The sequence below is a fragment of the Branchiostoma lanceolatum genome, chromosome 14 (assembly GCF_035083965.1).
Source record: "Branchiostoma lanceolatum isolate klBraLanc5 chromosome 14, klBraLanc5.hap2, whole genome shotgun sequence".
Lineage (NCBI taxonomy): Eukaryota > Metazoa > Chordata > Leptocardii > Amphioxiformes > Branchiostomatidae > Branchiostoma > Branchiostoma lanceolatum.
The window spans coordinates 15471636-15497213 of NC_089735.1; the positions used below are offsets into that span (position 1 = coordinate 15471636).

At 41.2% G+C, this 25578-nt stretch overlaps 2 protein-coding genes across 2 annotated transcripts; both read left to right on the top strand.

The window, feature by feature from the left end:
- The first annotated feature begins 4244 nt into the window (after window positions 1-4244).
- Window positions 4245-14425, top strand: LOC136448827 (cytochrome P450 2U1-like). Its single transcript, XM_066448480.1, has 7 exons — window positions 4245-4495; window positions 8896-9038; window positions 9147-9357; window positions 9641-9924; window positions 12011-12205; window positions 12812-12947; window positions 13332-14425. The coding sequence occupies exons 1-7, from the start codon at window positions 4372-4374 to the stop codon at window positions 13508-13510; spliced, it is 1272 nt and encodes a 423-aa protein (XP_066304577.1). The 5' UTR covers window positions 4245-4371; the 3' UTR covers window positions 13511-14425.
- Window positions 14426-14792: 367 nt separating this feature from the next.
- LOC136448839 (FAD-dependent oxidoreductase domain-containing protein 2-like) lies at window positions 14793-24838 on the top strand. Its single transcript, XM_066448495.1, has 16 exons — window positions 14793-14899; window positions 15395-15490; window positions 16284-16414; window positions 16590-16795; window positions 17042-17191; window positions 17462-17553; window positions 18503-18639; window positions 19403-19517; window positions 19743-19970; window positions 20506-20672; window positions 21111-21151; window positions 21371-21495; window positions 21890-22014; window positions 22142-22252; window positions 22795-22951; window positions 23463-24838. Exons 1-16 carry the CDS (start codon window positions 14883-14885, stop codon window positions 23566-23568), a joined length of 2004 nt encoding a protein of 667 aa, XP_066304592.1. The 5' UTR covers window positions 14793-14882; the 3' UTR covers window positions 23569-24838.
- The last annotated feature ends 740 nt before the right edge of the window (window positions 24839-25578 follow it).

Sequence of the window (25578 nt, forward strand, 5' to 3'; positions counted from 1 at the left end):
AGTTCTTATTTCAAGTTGTTTCACATAAGTCCGTCATAGTTCTTGGATTTTCCACCGTTTGCAACCTATGCCATGCTGACGGCTTCTGACCTGATAATTATGGTACACCGGACACTGACGTCATGTAATTCAATTATCAGGTGAGAATACAATAATCTCACTCGGTAATTGAATTATATGACGTCATGACGTCAGTGTTCTACATTTTTCACCTGATAATTGAATTGTATGACGCCAGTGTTCAGTGTACCATAATTATCAGGTGAGAAGGCGTCAGCACGGCATGAGTTGCAAATGGTGGAAGATCCCAAAACTATGACGGACTTATGTGAAACAACTTGAAGTAAGAATTTGACTCTGGAATATATTAAGCATAGAATTGTAGGATTTTCAAGTTTTTGTGTAGCTTTCCTAAGGGTGTGAACATAGCCCTACCAAGAAGTCAATATTCATTTTTTCTATTTCACTGATATATATATATATATATATATATAACTGATATATTGATACGTGATGAAGATTGTAAAAGATGATCCACTTGTCACTATATAAGCTATGTTCTTGCATTGATAGATAAAGCAACAAAAATATGGATATATAACATTAGATTGTCAAAGATACGTAATAATGCACCTGAAACCATAACTCCCCATTCTAAGTATATCAAGATATATACTTTGATAGAAACTTATGATACAGATTTAAAATGCTGTTGCCCTTCTTGTATGACAATATACATTTTAGTTTAATAAGCATTATTGTCAGTGTCATTATTCACAAACATTATCTTATGCCACTTATAAATTTTCAACCCGTTGACTCACGCTACTGGCCAATTATAATTTTTTTGCCGAATTCTACGATCCATACCCCCGTAGGAAGGCCTGGTTGAGGCTGATGTTACACACAGACGCACGTAAACATAGGTATTGATCAAAAGTTAAAAGATCTCAACTATGACCTTTTGCCATTCGCTTTCTATGATGAGACGTGCCTGTATACAGCCAAGTAGGTTAAAATAACCTCCTTGATATAGCATATGGAAATAAGCGGTCCGCCTTTTTATTATTACCGGAATACAAATGTACACCGTAAACACCGGAATACACCGGAACACACAAAAAGAATGGAGAAATGCAGAATGTTTTGATGGAAAGCATCGTAGATTGCTATATCATGGTGTAAAACAATATGTTTATATGGCCCTGGGAAGAAGAAATCACTAGAAATAATGGCGATAATGGTGACCGGCGATGGTTATCCCTGTCCTTCGCGATGTTATGAGACCAGCTTTATATATTATAGTGTTGTTTTCAATAGTTTAAGTCCGAGAATTACACAAAAATAGGTGATATCTACCGAAATGTTGCATCCTTTGATAGGTTAACTTGGTAGGTTGCTATGTTTTTTTTGCAAAAGATAGTTGTATATTTGGCCCAGGGTCGCGTGAAGAGCGTCCGCCATCTTCAAATTACGTCGAGTTAATGAACTCATCGTGCGGTACCGAAAAAAAACTTTAAAATTTGTACAGCACTTGACCTCAGCAGATATTTTGGACACACCTCATTTGGCATATTTCTGGTTTACCTGACCTCTTACGCTTCAGGACTGTCGTATTGTTGAACAAAATAGTAACTAGAAAGGCAACATTTTCGAGAAAATGCACAATATTCCACTCCATTACCTACACCTCATTAGCATAATTTATGGCCAGGTTTATTCACTTTTTTAAAGGTTAATTCATCTCAAATATGGCATCCGCAGCTTTGACGGTAAGGGAAATAAAAGTTTTTGCATAATTTATAAAATATTGTATTTCCCTTACCGTAAAAGCTACGGATGTCATACTTGAGATGTAGGTACCTTTAGGTTAGGTGAACACACCTGGTCATAGATTATGCTAATGCAGACCTCATTTGCATAATCTATGGCCAGGTGTGTTCACCTTTCCTAAAGGTACCTACATCTCAAGTATGAGATCCGTAGCTTTTACGGTAAGGGAAATACAAGTTTATGCAAATTAGGTGATCATTTGCATAATTGATGGCCAGGTGTGTTCACCTTTCCTAAAGGTACCTACATCTCCAATATGACATCCGTGGCTTTTACGGCAAAGGGGAATACCCGTTTCTGCATAAATTATGCAAATGTGGTCCTCATTAGCATAATTTATGGCCAGGTATGTTCACCTTAGCTAAAGGTACCTACTGTCAAATAAATTGAAATGTCTTCCGTAGCTTGTACGGTAAAGGAAATACAAGTTTATGCATACATTATGCAAATAAGGTTCTCATTAGCATAAATTATTGTCAGGTGTGTTCACATTACATAAATGTACCTTCATCTCAAATATGACATTCATAGCTTTGACAGTAAGGAAAATACACGTTTCCGTATAAATTATGCAAATGAGGTCCGCATTGGCATGATTTACAACCAGGTGTGTTCACCTAAACCAAAGGTAATAAAGGTGTTTTTTGCTTCCATTTTTGGTATGTCATCTAAAATATAATATCCGTAGCTTTTACGATCAGGGAAATACAAGTTTATGCATAAATGATGCATATTAGGTCCTCATTAGCATAATTAATGGTCAGGTGTGTTCACCTTTCCCAAAGGTACCTACATCTCAAATATAACATCCGTACCATGTAACATAAGGTACATATAAGTTTCTGCAATACCATTAGTAGAGTCACCACCCCACATCTACTTGGTTTTGGGCAGAAGAAAAAGAAGAAGAAGAAAGAAGAAGAAGAAGAAGAAAGAAGAAGAAGAACAGGCAAGCAAAAACAGTATATTCCCTCCTAGGAGGGGAATATAATCAGTAATAATAAACATGGCGGTGGACCGGGATCACCGTCGCTGGTTGCCAAGATCGCTCAGCATTTTCTAAGGTTTTTCTTGTTCCCACGGCTACATATACATTACTTTACACCAAAATACCAGTACAGCATTCTACGATCTTTAGTCATCAAAACATTCTGTTTTTCGATAGACTTCACCCTAGCTATAGCCTGATGTATTCGCGCTTTTAGCAGCCGCCCGTAACCAATTAGCCCCTAGACGGGGAGGGGCCATTACAGCCCCGGACAGCTGGAGTCTGGGTGTTGCGGGGCAGTCTGCACAAAGAATGTAGAAAGTTAAAGCAATCTTCACCTACTCGTGAATTTCTCTTTCTTTTAGCTTGTCACTCTTTTAAAATAGCCTTTAAAAAGGGAATGACTGCTGGACGACATTAACAAGATAATTTGCAAGTTCCTCCCTTGCAGTCTGAAATTTCAGCACAGAAATCCAGAAATGTTTAATTATAATCAAGGATGCACGTAACGTTACATGTAGCGTTACCACTGTGGTCAGAAAAAAGACTAAAGCGAGACAAACAGACATGGGAACAACAGCTGTCAAAGTTTGTATCATGTCAGGCAGAGAGTTTGGATGTAACCACCTTGCAGAGATGGGTGGGCTGGGAGGGGGTCACGACGACAAGCAGTTGACAAGAGACAGTGGCGAACAATGACAGCCTGCAGCCTCAGGACATAATTACATGGCGAACAATGACAGCCTGCCAGGATATAGCTACACTGATATACGGCAACCATTAAGATGACAAAAATTCAAACCAATAACTTACAGCAGAATATATACACAAGAGATAATTTAATGATTATTAACAAATACAAATCCTAGCCTACATTCTTAGACGCAATCACTTTGTCTTTGACACCTGACTTTCGTTGCTTTTCGTCAACCAACAACATCTTAAAAGAAGGGCACAGCCCCTGGTAACCCCAGGGTCGATTCAAATGTTGAGAGGTGCCCTGTGGCGGTGTGCTAAGGAATGCGTAGTCTATTCAAGGATATTGCATATTTCTATGTACTGTCCTTGGTCTATCTGATACAACTACCTTTCAGCTTGTAATTCTCATCCAATCCAACTGTTGTCATTTTGATACATTCCCTGAGTTTCCTTAGTACAACTAGGACACTGTGATTTGTGAATTCCCGATAATTCTTAAAGAAAAACAGATTCTTAAATTTTGGCAATCTTCCATTTGTCGATGACGAAGTTACCTTTGACCCCACTGTTTACCGTACAGCACTTGGGCATTGAGAACGATACGCTGATGTGTCATCGTTTATGTCAAGATGGTGGGGTATCTTTCTCCAATAACATAGGGTCTGCTAGTCGCCGTTTTAGTTCCCCTCTCCGTATACTTTTACCTGAACCGTCGTAGAGGTAATTTCCCTCCCTCCCCGCCCGGTAGCTGGCCGTTTGTCGGGCATCTTTTTGCGTTAGGCCGAGAACCTCACTTGCGGCTTACGGAGTGGAGTAAGCAGTGTGGCGATGTGTTCAGCATACGGCTCGGGATGGAAGACGTGGTCGTTTTAAACGGAGGGAGGACCATCAAAGACGCTCTCGTGGAGTCCCGGCACGTCTTCTCCTGCAGGCCCGATGTATACGTACTTGACGCCATCACAGGTTTCGGACAAAGTAAGTTTATAATCCTGTAGGCATATGCCACACTCATTCTCATACCAGATTTCATGTCATTGCAATACCAGGGTGCAGGAGCCCAAAATATACATTTGTGGTCTGAAAATGGCCCCAAATGCCATAACATTGATTCTGAGCAGAATTGAAATGCCTCATAATGGTGGCCCGTATCGTCGATAGATGAAAGCTGCGACTATGATGATAATGATATTTATATTTGTTAAGAATACCTTCAAGTGCATTTGTGCTAGATTTGGTACTTGGAAGTGGAGATGGAAGACTTCCTTGCTTAGTTGCTTATGTCGAGACTGGAAGGTCTCGAGTAAGCAAGCAAGTACTAAGCAGTTGGCATTAACATTAACTTGTGGTGTTGCAGCTCCTTGCAAGCCATGCGTTGTGGATGTACAGCACCTCTTAGCAAGCACATCAATAGTTGTATCCCATGGACCATTGTATCCTACGAGTAGTTTTTTTTTCATTTCGGTGTTATTAGATGTAAATGCTTCCCATAGGAAAACTCCCCATTCCTGTGTGAGTTCTGTCTCAAGGTTGGTGAATAAGGAGACTCTTTCTCTAGTATATTTAGGACATATAGATAAGACATAGTGTGCTGATTCTTCTTCTTCCAGGTTATAGTTGGTACATGTTCCATTTCCTTTGTATTTTTTTCATTCATTTTCATTCATATAGTCATTCTCTCTCTATCCCTCTTTAAAGTTAGTTAGATAGTTTCCTACCTTCTAGTTCTAAAACTTCTGCTCTGGCTTTGAATTCCAATATACTTCCATCTGTGTTTGTGGAGTCTTTTAGATAGTCTTCGAATCTGGACTCATGTTTATTACTGATCACAGTCTGTTCACTAGAGGTCATAATGTTTGAAAAGGTGTCGATCATCTTTCTGTATTCTTAGTACTGAGTTAATCCGGTGTTTGTTGATGCGTGAGTAAATACACCATATGTGGTCCAGTCCTATAGATGTGAGAAGATTTTGCATGTGTTTAACCCAGTACCATTGTATAGTTTTCCCTTTCTAGATCATGTCAAACATTTGAAGAAGTATTACTTTTGGCTATCTCTGACCTTCCATTTTAACAATTTAGTCATGGTATTTCAGTCTAAGTTTGTCCTGTAAGCTTGTTATAGATTCCCATCCAAGTTCACTAAGCACAGTAGCTTTACTTGTACCATTAGGATCTTTAAATAGGAATTTGCCAAATTAGTCTTGTAAACTTTCAAGGTGGGTCTTGTCCTTAATTGAGTTTATGCCAGTTAATGGATGACAATTGGTAGAGTAGAGGGCAAAGGGCACATAGCACAACTAGCATACGCACGCGCGCACTCACTCACTCACTCACTCACTCACTCAATAAGTGACGCAATCATTCACTCACTCAATCGCTCACTCACTTATTCACACGCTCACTCAAACTGACTCAATCATTCACTCACTTATTCATTCATTCACTCACCCACTCACTCACTCAAATACTCACTGACATACTCATTCACTCACATACTCACGCACTAACTCACACACGAAAGCACTCACTCACTTAATCGCTCGCTCGCCCACTATCTAGCTTAATCGCACGCTCACTCTCACTCACTCACTCACTCACTCACTCACTCACTCACTCACCAGCTCACTCACCCACATACACACTCAATCACTCACTCGCTAACACATATACTTACTACTCACTTACCCACATAATCACTCACTTACTTACTCACTCATTCACTTACTCAAATACTCACTGACATACTCATTCACTTACATACGCATGCACTCACTCACGCACTAACTCACAAACGCAAGGACTCACTTCATCGCTCACTCACCCACTGTCTCGCTTAATTACTCACTCACTCTGTCTCACTCTGACTCACTCACTCACTTTCCCTCTTGAACGATGGGCTGTAATTATATCTAGCTGACCTCTACATGAACCCGTCTTAGACATCGCCTGCACCTGGGCCCGTAAACTCCCCAGGTTTATCAGGCAACAGGCTCATTAGTCTATATGCCTGCAGGGCAGCTTAGGAGGTGTCAGATCACATGTCAGAATGGTCAAGCACAGCAGGAGAGTTGGCAAAACAACCATTGGGACAAATACACAGAGTTCACCTGCAGGTTACACATAGTTCGCCTGCCGGGGTGCCACAGTACAAAGGATGAATTGACAAAAGAAACAAGACACACTGACCAAGAAAAAACAGTGAACTGAAAAATTCTGCCTCCATCGATAAAGTATTTGGTCGCATGTCTTTTTTCTCCCGGTGGATAGAAAAAGAACATTCTCTCTCCCTCTTTCTCAAATTGGACAAGTCAAGTCAATTGTCATTCTCCCTCTCCCTCTCTCTCTCGAAGCTCACTCACTTTTCCTCACTTGACCCCTACCTGAGTCCTTCTTTAGACACTACCTGCACCTGGGCTCGTAAACTGCCCAGATTTATCAGGCCACATCAGGGCTCTAGCCAGCGCCAGTTTTGCCGTAAATTTACGGAACTTTGCTGCGTGTTACGGAAAAAATTCAAGACCAATCCGTAAACCTTGACGGAAAAAAATCGGGAGAAAAGATATAGACAGGGCTTGAACTTTTGCAAAGATCTCCAGAAAAGAAGCGGAAGTTTGAAGCGAGGTCGATTCAGGCCATTTCTATCTCCGCCGGCGACAGGTGACAACCCCAAGGTGGCTTTATAGGTAGGTGACAAACGGAGGCGCGGAGGTTGCCAGTGGTTCATGGACCGAGAGAAAATCAGCATCGTGTGCCCCCCTCCCCACTACTAGTGCCCCACTACAATTCTGGCCGGTCGCATCGGGCTGACGTTTTTTCGGCTGTTTTCCCCGGTTCACCGCTAGTTATAGCCACACAAAAAAATACTCCGGTAGTTACCAGGCTTTCCGTATTTTTTTGGTAAACATTGTTAAAGTTTTACGCCGAGTTACACGCACTCTTCCCGCGAAAACTGGTGTTGATAGTTTTAGACCTCAGAATCAGATATCATCTACCAATAACAGCGTTCGTTCACGCCGCGTCACGGAAAATCGACCAATGACATACAAGTCTCGCGGTTCACGAGAGGCGCGAATCCGCGAGGTTTTATCAGAAATTGACATTTGGTGCGAAGATGGGGCTTGAATCGACGAATTTTGATCAAATAAAGTGGAAGTTACCGGAGAAATCGACCATGGAAAACACGGAAGGAAAATATTGAACGTCTTTAGGGCGTTCTGTCCAAAGTAGGGTGTCTCATTTCCTACTATATTTAGTACAGGGCGCAAACGGGACCGGTACGACGCGTCGACCGGTGTTGAATATGTTTTATTTCTGCCGACTTGAATTCACGTGTATATTTGTCAAATAAATAAGAAAGTTTTGTGGTGCTAAATTTCATTTATTTGCCGATTGTATACAACGAAGGCCCAATTAATTTTTCACCCAAACTTGCCCCTCAAAATGCTGGAGATAGCGTTTCAGAGGGTCTAGATTAAAAAAATTTCCCGGGGGGGAATACCCCCGGACCCCCCTAGAATTGTCGCGCCTTCGGCGCGACGCCTCGCGCCTTCGGCGCTCGATATGTTAGGTTTGTACAAAATTTTAGGGCTTACGGGATAAAATTTCAGGCTGGCTAGAGCCCTGGGCCACATGCTCAGTAGGCTATATGCCTGCAGCTCGGGTGGTGAGATCACATGCCAAAATGGCCATGTACAATAGGAGAGTTGCCAAAACAAACTTTTGAACAGACACACAGAGTTCACCTACAGGTTACACATACTTCACCTGCCGGGTCACAGTACAAGGGATGAATTGACAATAGAAACAAGACACGCTGACCAAGAAAAATAGTGAACTGTATAATTCTGCCTTCATCGAAGTATTTGGCCACATGTATTTTTCTCTAGGTGGCTAGAAGAAGAATATTCTCTCTCTCTCCCTGCTCTCCCTCCCTCCCGCTCTCTCCTTCTCTCTCTCTCTCTCTCTCTCTCTCTCTCTCTCTCTCTCTCTCTCTCTCTCTCTCTCTCTCTCTCTCTCTCTCTATTTGTGTGTCTCTCTCTGCTCTCCCTTCCCCCTCTCCCTCTCTCGGTCTCTCTCGGTTTCTATCTCTCTCGGACTCTCTCTCTCTCTCTCTCTCTCTCTATCTCTCTCTCTCTCTCTCTCTCTGTCTCTCTTTCTGTCTCTCTATCTCTCCCTCGGTCCCTCTCTCTCTATTTCACATTAACGTACATCTTGATTGCTCAAAGTTGCAATTGTTCATGACAAGTCAAGTCAATTGTCATTTCATTTCTATCGATAGTAATGGTATGGTTTCTATCTCCGTGTCATGTTTCGGTGCTTCATAGACTACTGCAAAGCGTCAGTCAATGACGATCTTGTTTCTTGCACATCCACCAGGTGTTGCTACTGCAAGATGGACCGACGAATTCGTGCTGCGCAGAAAGCTGTCCTACAACATCCTAAAGTCCTTAGGGATGAGACTCAGTCCCGGCCATGCTGAAGACGTCGTTCTGGAGGAATCCAACTGTCTCTGTCAAAAGGTGTGGATTACAATTTAAGAAATTAATAAAAGCAGCAGTTTCCTTTGAAACGTTGTCCTTCTGCAAAATTGTTTTATTGAAATCTGAGTTGCGTTTCTGCATTCACAGATACTATCATTCAACGGCGAACCATTTGACATTGTGGACGTATCGAATGCTGCCTTTTCTAACGTGGTGTGCTCCATGGTTTTCGGACGCCGGTTCGACTACGACGATCCTAAACTGAGCCAGCTTCGCCGTAACGTGAAGAGCATAGCGAGGGCCATCAGCAGCTGCCAGATCCTCAGTCTCTTCCCCATTCTTCGCTTTTTACCACTTGGTAAGAGATTTTCAAAATACCTTCATTCGGACCTTTCTTGTTGAAGAAATGTGTACAGTTATTTTCAGTCACAATTGAAAGATAGTGTGCCCTGCCTGAAACACCTGACTATTTAGAAAAGTTATCCAGTTGCTTGATTTCTTGTATTACGTGTGCAGTGTTCAGCGAAACAAAACTATGTCACGTGTGTATTTTGTTATCAAGGGATTTACCAACATGATGTAACTATTCACCATAGCTCGCAATGACGCTAATTGTAATCTTGTGTTCGCATGCCTTGCAGAGAACCAATCCGGTCGAAAAGCAATACGACTTGCCGAGATGCTTCAGGCGTTCATCCGGGAGGAGGTGGAGGACCATCGCGCCACCCTGGACCCGGCCAACCCGCGAGACTTCATCGACTACAGCCTGCTGGAGCTGGCCAAACCGAACCCCACTGGTGGATACACAGAGGAACATCTGGTGTTCTTCGTGGCCAACTTGTTCACGGCAGGAACCGAGGGCGGCAGCATGACCCTGGCTTGGGGAATTCTTTACATGATCCTGAATCCAGACATCCAGACAAAGGTACGAGGTAGTAGTCACGATGGTCAAAAACTAGTCCAAAATTTCCACTTGTGGGGCATGAATATTGATGATTATAACATGTCAATCACGCTTATCACCACCGGCAACTGTCCGTGATTGGTTGACGCTTTTACAGGCGGACCGCAGTAATGTTTACCTTTCTATCTCCCCCCTGTGGCTTTTTGCCGCGAACCGTCCTATTCATATGCGTACCTGTAGTCAGTCTCAATTGTCCGTACATAGCACATTTTAACAATGCCAAGTGTGGGCATGATTATTTCCAGAATACTGTTGTTGAGAGAGAGTGGTCAAAATGCCCATATACAAGTGATACAAAGCTGGCGCATGGCTGACAAAATCAAAAGGTTGGTGGTTTTGACGGCCAGGCGGCAAAATGATGATTAAAGATGGCGCCAGTGGGAACAGACTACTGTATTACGGGTCGAAGTTTTGCTGTGAGCATGATTGTTTTCTTCATAAAATAGTAAACATGCCCACGTATTTGCTGTTACAGAATTTTTTTTAATAAATGTATTAATAATTTGAAAACATTTGACTTCATAACGAACCCAAACTGAGGCGTATGTGTTTCTTTCCAAGAAACTAGTTGCCCATCCTACGAATGAAATATCCCAAGCGGAAGTTTGCCTATTTGTAAACAACTGTACCTAGCCGTTTGGGGGTGACAAACTCTTCATAGAAAACGGTCAGAAAGGCTAAATATTTCTTAAGACTTGCCGAATATCTTTTACACAGATACGGAAAATATTCAAGGCAGGAGAGACGATTCAAAATCCCACAATTTTTACTTGTTTTCGTTCACAAATTCAGAAACAACAAAGAGCACTTACTTGCTTCCATAGTGACAGTCTCTAGACTCTCTACTCAAGCCAAGTACACATGGAACCAATTTCTCGGCTCCATTACAAAAAGAGCACAAATCAGGGAATACATGACCAGAACTAAACATAACGTTTAACTAAAAATCAGATATATAACCTCGAAAAATTTGTGTGATACAAAATGTAAATGTTCTGGATGGAACCCAAGCCGCGTGTAAAGCCTTTTTGTCTGTAAGTAACTTATTGTATATTTCTGTTAAACTTATCCGGCACCTTCCAAGAATAACCTGTGTACTGGAAAATATGCTCTCAGTCGTGTTTGTACTGAAATATTTAACCGCCGTTTGAAAACGTTCCCGTTCAAAAAAAGTCGCTAGCCATTTCTTTTGTTCTTCCGGAGCATGGGTAAAATCAAGACACAAAGTAAAAATCAAATGCTAATATACAGAGACAGTTTGGACGGATTTTTCCATCGGTGCTCAATTTGTCGATCGACCTTTCTTTCAAGTAGAGATAATGACGAGCTGGCGTTTGTACTTTTCGGAAAAAGTTCTTTGTAACAAATAGCCGACACCTGAAGTTGTTGACATGGAAAACGTCATTTCGTCGCAGCATGGGTGAACAAGAAACACAGACACCTTTTATTTTCGGGACATATATGTTACCACGCCATACATTATTTGATGTATGTTCCATTTATCAAAGCATCCTTCTGTGAGGAATGAATTGACAAGATATATTGTTAAAATGTAGAGTACAAACACACAGCTCTTAAGATTTCCACCCGCATTACCATAGACTGTCCCAATAACTAAATATGGCGTCGTGGGCGCCATCTTGAATGCTCGGTATTCTGCCCGGCCGTCCGAAACCCAAACCAAACAGACCGACTTTTCCATGATTTCCCACCAGTTATCAATAAAAAGATGAACATCCCCACAGCCTCGTCATCGGCAACATTTGGGTCGTTTAGACCTGTCGCAAATCAAGTTCGTCACGGTCGCGAAAGGCAAACTGTGACGGCTCCTTGCTCCGACAAAACGCTAACATTCTTGTGCCAATTCGCAACAATAGTTATTAGAGTAACATTAATCGATATGAAGGTAAAACTATGTGTTTATGTGTGTGTGCGTGTGTGTACGTGTGTGTGTGTGTGTGTGTGTGTGTGTGTGTGTGTAAGAGAGAGAGAGTGAGAGAGAGAGGAGATAGAGAGATGGAGAGACAGACATTCATATCTATTCCAGGTACAGGAGGAACTGGATCGTGTGGTCGGTAGAGACGGCGGTCTTCCCTCCATCCGTCACCGCCTGCAGCTGCCGTACGTCGAGGCGACTGTTCTGGAGATCCAGAGGATCCGCCAGGTCATTCCACTCAACCTCCCTCACGCCACAACCACGGCCATTAACTTCCGAGGGTACGACATACCGGCTGGAACACAGGTATTACTACGCGGAGGGTAGAGATTGCGATCTTGCAGAATAGCATATTCTATCAATAGAGATCGCGATCAGAGCTATCGACAGAGATTGCAATCATAATTTCTGCAATCTCTGGAAACAGATCAAAATCTATCAGAGTAGCCGATTCTACCAGTATAGTTCGCGATAGAAGTCTATGTCGACAGAGATCGCCATCAGGATCTTTGCCAGTACAATTGCTGATTCTACAGGTACAATTGTCGATTCTATATCAGTCGACAGAGACTCGCAATCTCCCAGTAGATCGCATTCTGGAAGAATGGTCGATTCGACTGGGAGAGATAGCGATCGGAGCCTCTATCGACAGAGACTGCGATCAAGATCTCTGCCAGTACAATCAGTGATTCTTTCTGTACAATCACCAAGACCTCGATGCCATGTTGAAATCTCTACCCCTAAGTATGTATGCACATCAAAAAATAACAACACACTTGTAAAGAAGAGGATACCTGGTGTGCTTGATAACAGTTCATGCCTGTTTTCAAAAATCTTTGATCTGCTTATGAATAGTTTTCATTCTCTTAGGTGACAGTCGATAAGACTTTACTATGTGCTATATGTTCGTAGGTGCTAACTAATCTGTGGTCAGCACACATGGACCCAGAAGTGTGGACAGATCCAGACGTCTTCCAGCCTGAGCGCTTTCTGGACCAAGACGGGCGAGTCATCAGCAGCCCGGAGTCGTTCATGCCTTTCTCCGCAGGTAAATAAAAAAGAGAGAAATAGATAGATAGAATGTAAGAAGAAGTCCCAGCATTCCAATTATATTCACCTTCACTTCCACGTACGTTTGTGTGCCTTTTTCAATATGAACGTACAATAATAGTTTGCAATGTATTCATCAGGTTTGACCATAATAATACTGACAAGATACTCTACATATTAATTCAGGTGATATTAGTAATAACCTTCCTTTTATATGGAATATACGAATCATCAATGTGAAGATATTTGTCTGCTACAGTCGTGTCGGTGGTTCCTCAAGGAATCATTCTGGGACCATATTCTTCCTGTATGTTACACATTAAACGATTTATACCAGATCACCTTGATTGAAATGTTGATTGACACTAGATTGTTTTAACAGGTGATCGTCTGTGTCTTGGAGAGAAACTGGCCAAAACCGAGTTGTTCCTGTTATTCTCTGCCGTGATGCTACGCTACAAGTTCATGCTACCAGAGGGCGAGCCAAAACCATCGACAAGAGGACGCTGCGGATTTACTCTAACTCCTCCTCCATTCAAGTTGTGTGTTATCCCCCGATAGAGTGGGTAAAGCCGGTGGCATACAGCAGGAAAATAGCTCAGGGTGTTGGCAGGTCACCGAGTCCCGTTTGAAATAACCTTTAGCACACTGAAGTAACCGTTGGACACCCCGTTCCTATTGGTTACAGAGTCAGGCAGGAGGGGGGGGGGGGGGGGTAACAGGGTAGATTTTCAAAAAAGCTCCACTCTCTGGCGATTTTCAAATTTAGTGACCATCTGATGATTAACAAATTTGGCTGAAAGTAATTGACAGTGTCACGCCGACTTTACCAGACCATGAAGGTAGTCCATTGTATACCAGCAGTTGTTTTCAGCTCTAGTGCGTTCATCAGTATCTCAAGAGGTACATTATTAGCCTACAAGGTGAATATTTCATTCAAGTTTAGCTTGTCTTTTTTTGCAATCGCAATCACATTGCTGGCACGATAAACCACATTAAAGTCTAACACACCACTATGCTAGCTGTAACAAGGAGGTTCTATATATAACCTCCTAGAGTACAAAATGTACAAGCTGCGTAAGACCAGACTGATATGCACGTTTTAACTGAATGAAATCTTATTTGTATCATATCACTTTATCAAATTGTCATATGGGCGACGTTAGAAGTACTTAGGAATTTAGACTTTCAGTACACAATGACCTTTTTAGCCTATACCCTTGATTATACTGGTAACCGGATATATCGTTTTGTTTGTTTGTATGTATGTTTGTTTGTTCTTGTTTTACTAAAAATGTGACACTGGATTTATGGTGATAAGTATTTTAAGCTTGTCAGCGCAATTTTGGGGTAAAAGTGGTTTTGGATTTTTTTAAGGTAATGAAAATGAAATAAAAGTGTTCCGCCCATTAATAATCTTTTTAATCAGTATGATGTACATGGACGATGGGTGAAGAATAAAGAATTCAACTAACACTTTGTAACATTGTGATAGTATGCTTACCTGCAGGAGTCTTTTATTCGTCGATTCCAACTTGTTTTTCAATACCAACTTCGTGACAGCCCCGCCTGTAAGGATGTGACGTTTAAAACAGGATATCGTCTTGCCACATCCTGCGCTGTCACGGAGTTCCGTTGACCATGAAAAGATAAGACCACGTTTGTCTGGAATCCATCCTATTCTGATCGCATCCAAGCAGAATACGACTTTCCCGACTTTAGAATTTTTCAAAATTCATAGTAGTCTGGCCCAGACGATTTTCATGACAAGTAGGCAACTCCAACTCCCCACCACAGAAGACCCCTGAAGAAGGTCCGTAGGCCATATTCGGCTATTTGTGACAGAGGCTTTACGTGCAGAAACTGTTCATGAGAGGGCCTTGAAAAAGGACAACGTAAGCCCGAGACACCTGGCCTATCGCCCTGGCTGCATATGTACGATTGTGACAGGTGAATGACCGCATTTTTCATTGTTGAGTAAGCAAGGCAGCCTCTGAATATTTGTCGCTTCTTTGAACAATGGTACGTGACCCCGTTCTCACTGGACCCGCGGCACGTTGGCGACATCGCTGCGACCGACTACTAGTGATTTGACACCGCGCTAAACGAATTCCATTGATTAAAAAAAAAAACGAATATTTTTACGCTTTGTGTGATTTTTTTTCTTTTTAGTTATACTTTTTGCATGGTATTTCCATTGTAAAGTCAAGGCTAACTCGAATTCAATCTAGGACGCAGCGAGGTCGCCAACGTGTCGCACTACCAAACCTTTACTGGTCCGGTGAGCCATTTCATTTACGACTCAGTGGTGACTTTTGTGTAACGTCTTAAGGGAAACGACGTCATAGATGACTTCCGGTGAGTTAACCGGTAAGTATAGCTGAGGGGGCTTCCTAGGCGCTGTCATGTACGTCATGATATTCTTATTTGTCGCACGACTTTCAGTGAGGCTCCTTCAAAGCTAGAGCCGACCGCCGAGACCGCCGACAAGGATCTATGCGACATTTGTGACAGCAGGGGATACCGGTATACCAGTGATATGTGAGTCCACACAAACACTTTAGTGAGACCCGGATACTGCATTTAACAGTTGCTGTTTAGATAAATCAATTTCATTGAATAAGTAAGCAATATTTCTTATGGAGCCAGTCACATCCGTCGTACGATTGGTTCACGACAGCAACTAGCCTGAGAGAAATTGTTGAGACAGTCGTGGATATGACGTATGAAATTCAACAACGTTGTGACGATAAAGGATTCCACTGATCCTTCTTGAGAGTCGGCTCTGTCATACCTTCGCTGAACTTGTGTTCGATGAATGGGCGGAAAGCTGAGATCTAACATTAACGATAGGAACGTAAATATTAAAGGACGTGCTATGACTTGTAATAGACTGAAAAAAGGTGTTAAAAATCCACGCGAATCCTGCATGCAAGATTTAAATGAATCTAATATAACTATGTACTAAAACAAGCATAAAAATATTGATAATATTGACCTACTGATAAACCCGGAAACGTTCTTTTATAATCTTCTGATTAATAGAGCTAGCTCACAGAGAACTATTTGCGTGTTATAATTAGCTTCTTGTAGTCACAAAGTTATGCCTAATCTTGTGAGATTGGCCATGCTGACGGTAGCCTTAACGATTTCTTTAGGTCGATTAGAGAAATATAAGTAAGGAGCAACGCTTTGATCCTGTGGGGTCAGCTATATAATGTTGTCGTGCATTTTGACCATTTTGCTACAAGCGATTTTCTTGGCATGCTTTGTTATATCACTAAGTGACGCCATTGTTGTTTATCTGCTTGCCCACTCCCTTTCTTTGCTTCAGTAGAATGGCTCTAACACTGTCACGTTTCGTACTCGTCATGACCTGCTCGGCTGGTTTGGTTACATTGGCATTGGGCCAATCATCTATGATCGGACAAGAGCGCCACCCAGCGGAGTCTGGCGATGATGCAGGTATGGGCACTTCGATCTAAACAGTAGGGCCCTTTGAACATTTGTATTTTGAAATATTTAACAAGGGCCCGTTGATTATAACTAATGGTTCTTTTGCCATTTCGCATTTCCAATGAAAGACGTAGTACTGGCAACGTTGGTTCGGTTGTGATATGCTATGAAATATCATTTTCAGCAGGGTTCTCCTCTACAAAGTATCATGATTACATCATAGTGGGCGCAGGTCCATCCGGGCTACAGCTCGGCTACTTTCTCCAGCGGGCCGGGCGAGACTACCTCATCCTCGAGAAGGGTGACTCCGCCGGTTCCTTCTACAAAACGTACCCCCGGCATAGAAAGCTGATCAGTATCAACAAGCGCTACACAGGCAAGACAAACAAGGTACAACACATCATGTAACATATTGCAGCATTTACAATCTTTTTGAAACGATCTTAAGGAATTGTGACGTCACGAGTAGGTCCAAGGTGCCCGAAAGTCGATACCTGCCGCCGCCCCTTGTCATCAAGTTACACAACGTTACAAAAATGTAATCAAGGCGTTTTAGTTTTTGTGGTTGTTAGCGAGCTAGTTTTACATGAACTTGCATCATATTTGTAAATTGTTATTCATTTATACATATTTTAGGAGTACAACCTGCGCCATGATTGGAACAGCCTGCTCAGTGACGACGAGACTCTTCTTATGACACGGTACTCAGAAGAATTATTTCCCAGTGCCGACACCTACGTACAATACCTGAACGACTTCGCACGGAAGCTCCGACTTAAGATACAGGTGAGCTTCGCGGCAGTACTCAATGGGCTCCAGCTTTGCCGCCCTTAAGATTGAAATAACCCACGCAGTATAGGTAAATTTGGGGGGGGGGCTTCCGTATAGATCTCCCACCGTTTCCAAAGAAGACATCAAACCTAGACTCACTGATTTTCCCATGATAGTATTGTCAACATTGTTGTGTCAAAATTGCAGCTAGAATGACATACAGAGTGTCGTTTTAGTTGTTACTGATATGTGGTTATTACTAAAATGTCCATATGTTATCGACAGCACGGAGTTAACGTTAGAAGAATCTTGAAGACGCGTGACGAGAAAGAGGGTTTCTCTATCCGAGATCAGAGCGGAAATATTTTCACATGCAGGTAAACTTTACCGACTTATGTTTTCAAAAAGGAAGAATGACTGAAAACATACGACAATGCGTTTTCATTTTGCTTGGCACAGTCAGTGTGATATAAATATATGATAATACAGAAACCCGTGAAAGTGTCCCGTCATCTTAGGACCCGGTATCAAATTAAGCATACGTCGTGCAATCACCATACGATCAAAGACAAAGGGTATTCTTGTGATAGTCGTACAAATTCAGCCGTCTTGTTGAAGGCATCAAGAACATTTCAGGAGGCTTAAAACTTCAATAAAAAAACTCCAATTTCTAGTCATTCCTACACAAGTAAGTTTCAATAACACTATATAACATCTCGACATTAAAGAAGCAAAGAAACGATGTCGTTGTGTGGTGAGAACTGATAGAAAATCCAAGCCCTAATAGACTGATCCTGATTGTTCATCACAATTAGTGGTTCGACCAATGAGAGAGTGACTGCATGTCCGTCAAATATTTGCATTTTTATGTTTTTATTTTGCATTTCTACGTCTTGACGGCGGTGGGCGGGGCTATCGTATCGGTCTATTTACACTTGGCGCGTGAAACTAAAGGATCACCATATAGCTTATTTTTGTGCCACTTTTGAGCACTTTTGATAAGAAATACGCACGCAAATGTGGTAAACAATGGCATTAAATGTAAATTTCATAAAGATTACAGCAACTAGAATATTTCCAGTTTTCAAACCTCATAAAATGCCCTGGGTGCCTTTAAGGGTGAGGCTGTCTTAGATCATCGCCAGCGGTTGGTTCTGTCAAAACTTGCTTGTAAATTCCATTGCATGAAAATCGATTGACGGCCTATACGACAAACATGACCACTCCGTTAAGCATGTCCAATTGAATAGTGTATTTTTTCTTTAGCTTCTCAAACGTCTTGTATAATGCGTTGTGTTAATTCAAAGCATGTGTTTGTCTCTGCAGGTACCTAGTAGTGGCGACGGGAATTTGGGTTCCAAATGAGCCTGAGTTTGTTGGAAAGGAACATGTCGTCGGTTATGAGAACATGACGCTGGACCTGGACTGGTACCGGGGAAAGACAGTCCTTATTCTGGGGAAAGGTAAACGATCTGTTATTCTGCTCTGTTCTGTTGTATTAATAAGGGGCATGAGCAAGTGAATTAAGAGCATAGATTTTCAGGATCGAATATGTAAGAGGTACGACTGTAATTATAGTAACCTTTGACCGCTTTTGTAATCATAAGTGTCGATTGAGGTATTGGACACTGTTGAAGGCTTCTTAATCTTATATTGACTGGTAGTGAGTTCCAAATAAGAATGATTCGTTTAAGATAAGAGTTTTTCAAAGTTGTGGTAACGCACTTGTTAATTTGCAGCTCAATTGTTCTGTGAGTGTGACCTTAAAGATAGATGCGGATACTTAATGAAATCTGTTATTCTGTTCCGTTCTGTTCAAGTGTACCCTTATATACCATTATGTAGAGGTTGTTGAACTGAAAAATTTAAATCGCCCTCATTCACAGTATTTCAAGTCATGCGGTATTTCATTTAGTAGTCATAGCTAGCAAAGACCCTGGTATACCGGTCCTCAACCTGTCCTTCAGGGGCGTTAGCGCTGGCCAGCCGCCAGCCAATCAGATACCTCCCCTGTTGTTTCAGGAAGGAACGTTACCAGCTAACCATGTTGCCTCTTTGTATTGTAACAGGATGGTACAGCCACTCACAAATACCATAATAACATGTCTTGTGACAGCACACACACAAAAAAACATTTGGGCGCTTCTTGCCAATATTTTCTGTTACCCATTCACTATCTGTTTTCAGAGCAACGTTGAAATCATTCATGGCTTTCTTTGTATGCAGGTAACTCGGCATTCGAAACAGCTGACTACATCCAACCCGTGACTAACTTCGTCCACTTGTTCTCCCGGTCGCGCGTCAAGCTTGCATGGGAAACGCACTATGTAGGAGACCTCAGGTCTGAGTTGTCAGGTGTAGCGACATTTTGGAAAAATGTGATTAAAAATTTTAGTCCGATGAGTGCTAAATTAGATAGTTTATGTTATACTCTTGTCGTCAACTGAATATGACACAGAAGGAAGTCTACCTCACAACACCATTGTGAAAAAAATAAAGCTCAAAGTACGTTAACATCACGCATAACAAACAATCAAAATACGGGTTTGCTATCATTTGTATTCAGGGCTGTCAACAACGGTTTGATTGACACCTATCAGCTCAAGTCTCTGGACGGCGTCCTCTACACGGACATCAACAACATGCAGGTCATCAAACATGGCGGCCAGTTCAACATCAGACTGGTGAATGACTCCGAACACAGGGGACTGCACGATAACTTCGCAGCGAGGTCGCCATATGACGTCATCATCCGGGCACTTGGGTTCCATTTCGACGACAGCATTTTTGACCCGTAAGCAGCTATGTTGATCTGGATCTAAAGTTGTTCTTTTCATTCTACTTTATTTATTTGCACATGTTAAAATCCATTTACAGATAATTTATAGAACCAAAAAGAACACGTGCCGGGGTAAAACGAACAAGATGGTCTGTGCTAGTTCTTCCCCCATCTTAGTCAAGAAATGATTATATAAACATAACAAGTCATAAACTAGTAATGATAGTAAATGATGTCAAAGTTGCTTTGTAATATCGAGGTAAACTTCATCTATGTAACATGTAGGCAAAATCTATCGTTTTAACTATCAATTTCAAAGACGGCATTTTTCCTTTATTATTGCATTAGCCAGGGTTGATATTTTATTTTCCTTTTCAATGGTTTTGAAAGAATTGGCAAGTTCGAACATAAGGATTTCTACCATGTTGTACATAACATTAGCAAGTCCAGAAGGTGACAATAGCGTTGTCATGACCTACTATCATGCTTATTCAAACTGTCTAAAAACGAATTACGTAAAAACTGATGTATAATCACTGCTGTTTTGCAGGATTATCATTCCTAAGCTTGGCGAAGGTGAAAAGAAGAAGTACCCTGCCATTAAACCGAACTACGAGTCCGTCAACGTGGAAAGCCTGTTCTTTGCCGGCACCGACACTCACTCCCTCGACTTCCGCAAGTCCGCTGGCGGTTTTATTCACGGGTTTAGATACACAAGTAAGTAACATCTATATAATTCGACCAGGGTACATGATTCCGCCACCCTGAAAAATTCGTCCAAACAGATCTACAACCCAACATCCCCCAGTAAATGCACTTCTGTATATCTACACTGTGCATACCTGGGAGGTGCTGCACTAGAGATCTGTCAAATCCACTGTTTTTCAAAGTGGCGGATATATATATATATATATATATATATATATATATATATATATATATATATAAAGAGAGAGAGAGAGAGAGAGAGAGAGAGAGAGAGAGAGAGATAGATATATATAGATATATATATCCGCCACTTTGAGGGAGGGAGAGACATGGAGACAAAGTAAATATCATATTTTCCTTGAAACATAATCATACCTACGACATTTTTCTAATGCGTGCTATGACTATGTTTTCACGTACTCAAATAACGTTTTGTTTCTGTTACAGCGCGTGCTCTTCATCGTCTGTTAGAGTGGAGAAACCACAAGGTGACCTCATTAAATAAACACCTAACTTACTATGAATATGATATTTGAATTTATTCAAAAATATATAATCTTGTCGTAATTGAAATTTTGCTTTTATACGTTGAGTGAAATCACTTTATGGCAGTTTTTGTTTACTTATTTGTAGTTCATTACATATAAATCAAAATACAACTGTAAGAGAGATCAGCGTACTATTTCATCTCTTCTCTGTCTTTACAGTATCCTTGGCCTTCCACGACGCTTCGTACAACCCAGGTGATGAACACGCTACTGAAGAGAATGAACGAAGCTTCTGGGCTTTACCAGATGTACAGCGTGCTGGGGGACGTTATCATCGTCAATGAGTAGGTTAACTTTATTCTCATTAAACCACCCATCTTATCTACCTTCATTTTGTATAATGCATGAAGGACATTTAATTATTTCATAATGCTATAAAGCATATTATCATTGTTGATAGTGCTATATAATTGCTCCCGATGTATTGAGTTTTAAGGTGTCTGTATGTATATTTAAAGTCAATTGAGTACCCCTCAGACATTTTCCTGTCAATTGAGATATCAAGCCATGCAATATTTGACTGTTGTGTGCATGGCAGTAATTATGGTATGTTTATACCTACTTCCCATGTTACATAGTTGTTTTAATTTTGAATATTCTAATATGGACTAATTCTGATCTTCTTTGCTAAGAAATACAACAACATTTAAACTTGGTTTTGTGTATGATTCATCTCAGCACTGACACTGTGTACCTGGAAGAGGTTCCGGTTCAACTTCTACCACAACTTGAGACAGCCACAGGGCATCTTGCGCCTAACAAGGTCATTGTGATGGCGATGGAATTCGGTAAAAACTTTTCAGGTAAGGAGAATTCCATTTTTGCTTATCACTATTTTAGCTCGTTTGCTACAATTTATCAACAAAGTTATGATATATCCAATATTCCTGCTTGCAATATTAATGTTTGGTTCTTTAACTTTTCCTTCAGGCCCTGGTTCAGATCCGTTACGACATGGCACTGCAACAACAGTTCCCAAAGACGCACACCTTGCGGGGTTCCTTCACCCTGTGCTGTACTACTATTCACATTTACCCACAGGTACTATATGTTATCTATTTAGCAGCCCTTAATTCAATGTCTTCTTTATTTTGTTGCAGCTGCCAGAAAAGTAAGTCTCTTTATGATTCCAGGTGTCTAAGGGTACGCTTTCTGTAGTACTTTAATACGTTTGAAGTATCAAAGCAAATTGATTGCACTGTATTTGTTTTCATACCAAGCCAATGATGAGTCTCTCGTTTATCTTGTGGTTAATGTGGCCGTGTCGTGGTCTATCATTTCTTTATATCGTTTAAAGAAGGAAGAACGTGATGTTTGTACCGGTAGATGAGGGCGTAAGTGACCTGGTTGTTAGGTTAATTAACTGACAATGGATCAAGAGGCCACCGGTTGGATTCCTGGCATATTCATGGATGGACTGTTGTGTTCCTGCGATAAGAGCTTTTCACGACTGTCCTTACTCCTCCCAGGTATAAATGGGTACATGAATTGAACGTTTTGGCAGGTGAAAAGCAGGGGATTAAGAAGCCATTGACACTATGGTCTTAGTAAGTCAGTGGGGCCTTAACCTGTTTTGCCTGCAGATGATGACATGCTACGCCGGCCCTTGAAATGGATTTTACCCCGACCAACCAGGCTCCACCACGTCATCGAAGACTTTCTGTTCGACTTCAGCTCTCCGGTGAGCCACGTCCTGCACCTGAGGCGGTTCTTGGACACTGTGTTCGGATATGAGACAAGGTATGCTGTAACTAGTGGAAGTTCATTATGTACAAGAGACTTTTGAGCACAAACAAAGAACAAAGAATCCACGTGCCACACGTATCGAAAAGAGTAGGGGTCCATCCATGTGTGAGTGGATCCGGATATGCAGCTTTTTTTTATTTTTTTTATTTTTTTTCAAATTTAGTCACGGGCAGCACACCCGAATTACGTCCTTATTACAGATGCTTTACGAAATAACCACATAAAACAACAACATGCACTCTTTAGTCCCAACCTGGTGTTTTACGTCTGAGACGGTTTACCAGGAAAGCAATGGAAAAAGAAGCTTAATTGAAAATTCAATGGCAAGACGTTTTATTATTGAATGGTAGATATACCAGAAAGAAGACAAACATCGTATTCCATTTTAAATGAATATCATTTACATTTTCATGTTCTTTGCTAAGTAGTGTTCACATGTATAAGTTCAGTTAAATGTCAAGTTCAAAGTCGAGGAGGCTGTACTGAAGTCATTTCGTTTTTGCAGAAACTACTTCGCAGGGTCGTGTTTCAAGATGGCGATGACTCACACCAATGTTCCCAAGACTTGTCAGGACCAGTATCTACATGGTGAAGGGTTGATACACGCCTAGTCGTAGAGTACTACGTTCGGTAGATATAGAGTGGCAGTGAGAGAAGTTTCAAGCTTGACCAGAAGAACTTTATTGTACGACAATTGTACACGATACAATGTATGGCCACAGCTGTTAAACATGTGCATAGTACAGAATAGAGGTATAGAATCTCCTAATTACAATAAGGGCAAGCATTTCTAAGTCTTTGACATAGAGTTACAATCGAGTGGGGCTAATTAATAGTTTCGGTATTTTTTTCTAATGATAAAGCAGACTTTTACATATTTATCTTTTTTTTGGGTTGCATTGTGGGGGTTATTGCATCTAAAAATATGGTCAAATCTGTCCGTAGCATTGCGACTCTAAGAATCTGTTGTACTTGATTTGAGAAATTTTAATAACTTATTGCGTACAACATCATATATAGAGCATTCAATGACAAAGTGAAATTCATTTTCAATTTGCTTTGGACAAAATGGGCAAAACCTTTCGTCAGGTACTACATTATGATACCTTCACGTTTCTATATTCAATTTATGACTGCTGATTCTTTCCTGAGTTATCGCTTTACTAATTTCGAAGTTATTAATATCATACAGATATTGTCTTGTTCATAACAATTTTTGGCGACGCCTCAGTGGCGAGCCAAATGGTATAGTATTGTGTGCAGTTTGCAAATATTCTAGGAATTGCACAGAAATGTGTCCACAGACATTTTAAGCCGATAAGAATGTTTGGAATGTTAGTCAGCAGTACAAATGATAGAAAGCCATGCAGCCCCTTTGGGGACACTCATCCTAGTATACCTAGACAGGCAGCTACATCTATCAACCAGATGTGTCAGGCTTATGTATACATGACCACTTAGATATCTTTATCTATTTCTGTATTCTTTTACTAGGATGATGTTTGAATGTTGCTTGACACTGATTTACAGGGATGAACTAGGTACACTTATACAAACAATACGCTGATATTTACATAACAGAACACATGTGTGCGTTAGATCTACAGTAATATTGTTCTTTTCTTTAACAGTGTGGCTGTTAATGTAAACAGCAGTCCTATCAGAGTAGAATCATTGAGGTGTATGGTGGGAACCCAATCAGTGGGCTGTTTTTAGTTGTCAGGCTGTGATGAAATCCATGTTCATTCTGGTGGCGGGGTATGGTAGAATGTAGTTGTGCTGTCATGGTCTGTGTGTGTGTGTTTGAATCCCGTATGAACAGCACCAGCTATCAGTGTCCTAAGCTGGGTACAGTAAAAATTAAAACAACAACCACCGTCACCATGGCAATGTCTTTGTTATCGATGCCAATCTTGTTCAATTTGAAAGTTTTGAATTATTTCTAATACAACTAAACCACGTGCACTCTTGTATATGTGTATCTTGTAGCCGGTAGCGAAGTAGGTGGGCAATAAATAATCTACTTTATAAGCCTCAGGTTCCATCCATATATGTTCAAAGCCATGTTAACGGAGAGTGTCCTTAACATGATTAATCCAGTCATGATCACCAGTAGATATAGTGTTGTACGCATCTTGGAGCAAAGAGTCCTCAGGTAACCGTGTAACCTCAAAGTGTTATCTCTATGGCAAATATCAACTATGTATACATATGCACAATGTTTGTGGTTCAAATTTCCTGTGGGTAACATGCCTGCTTGGGTAGCTGGACTTTTTATTTATTCATTGGTTTGGCTTTTTAAAATGTTATTCTAGTCAACAAGATAAATATCAAATATGCTGCTATATGCATGATGTTTAATTTAACTTACCATAATCAACGTTATATAAGTAGAAAGTGTTTAGTCTTAAACCCGCAGTGGCAGGGTGTTTGGCCCCCGAACCCAGAGGTACCGGGTTCGAATCCGGGGTTCCCTGATTTGTCCCGTTGACGTTGTGCCCTTGGGAAAGGCACTTTACACGAATTTCCTCACTTCACTCAGGTGAAAATGAGTACCTAGCTTCGGTTAGGGACGTCCCACGGATGGGACGTTAAATGGAGGTCCCGTGTTTGAGGAGAGT

Excerpts from the sequence above, each read along its gene's own strand:
- LOC136448827 (XM_066448480.1), top strand. The coding sequence starts at position 4,372 with ATGGAAGACGTGGTCGTTTTAAACGGAGGGAGGACCATCAAAGACGCT. Across the intron at positions 4,496-8,895 it reads CATCACAGGTTTCGGACAAA|GTGTTGCTACTGCAAGATGG; the intron begins GTAAGTTTATAA and ends CACATCCACCAG. Across the intron at positions 9,039-9,146 it reads CCAACTGTCTCTGTCAAAAG|ATACTATCATTCAACGGCGA; the intron begins GTGTGGATTACA and ends CTGCATTCACAG.
- LOC136448839 (XM_066448495.1), top strand. Across the intron at positions 16,415-16,589 it reads GGAGTCTGGCGATGATGCAG|CAGGGTTCTCCTCTACAAAG; the intron begins GTATGGGCACTT and ends TATCATTTTCAG. Across the intron at positions 19,518-19,742 it reads CACTATGTAGGAGACCTCAG|GGCTGTCAACAACGGTTTGA; the intron begins GTCTGAGTTGTC and ends ATTTGTATTCAG.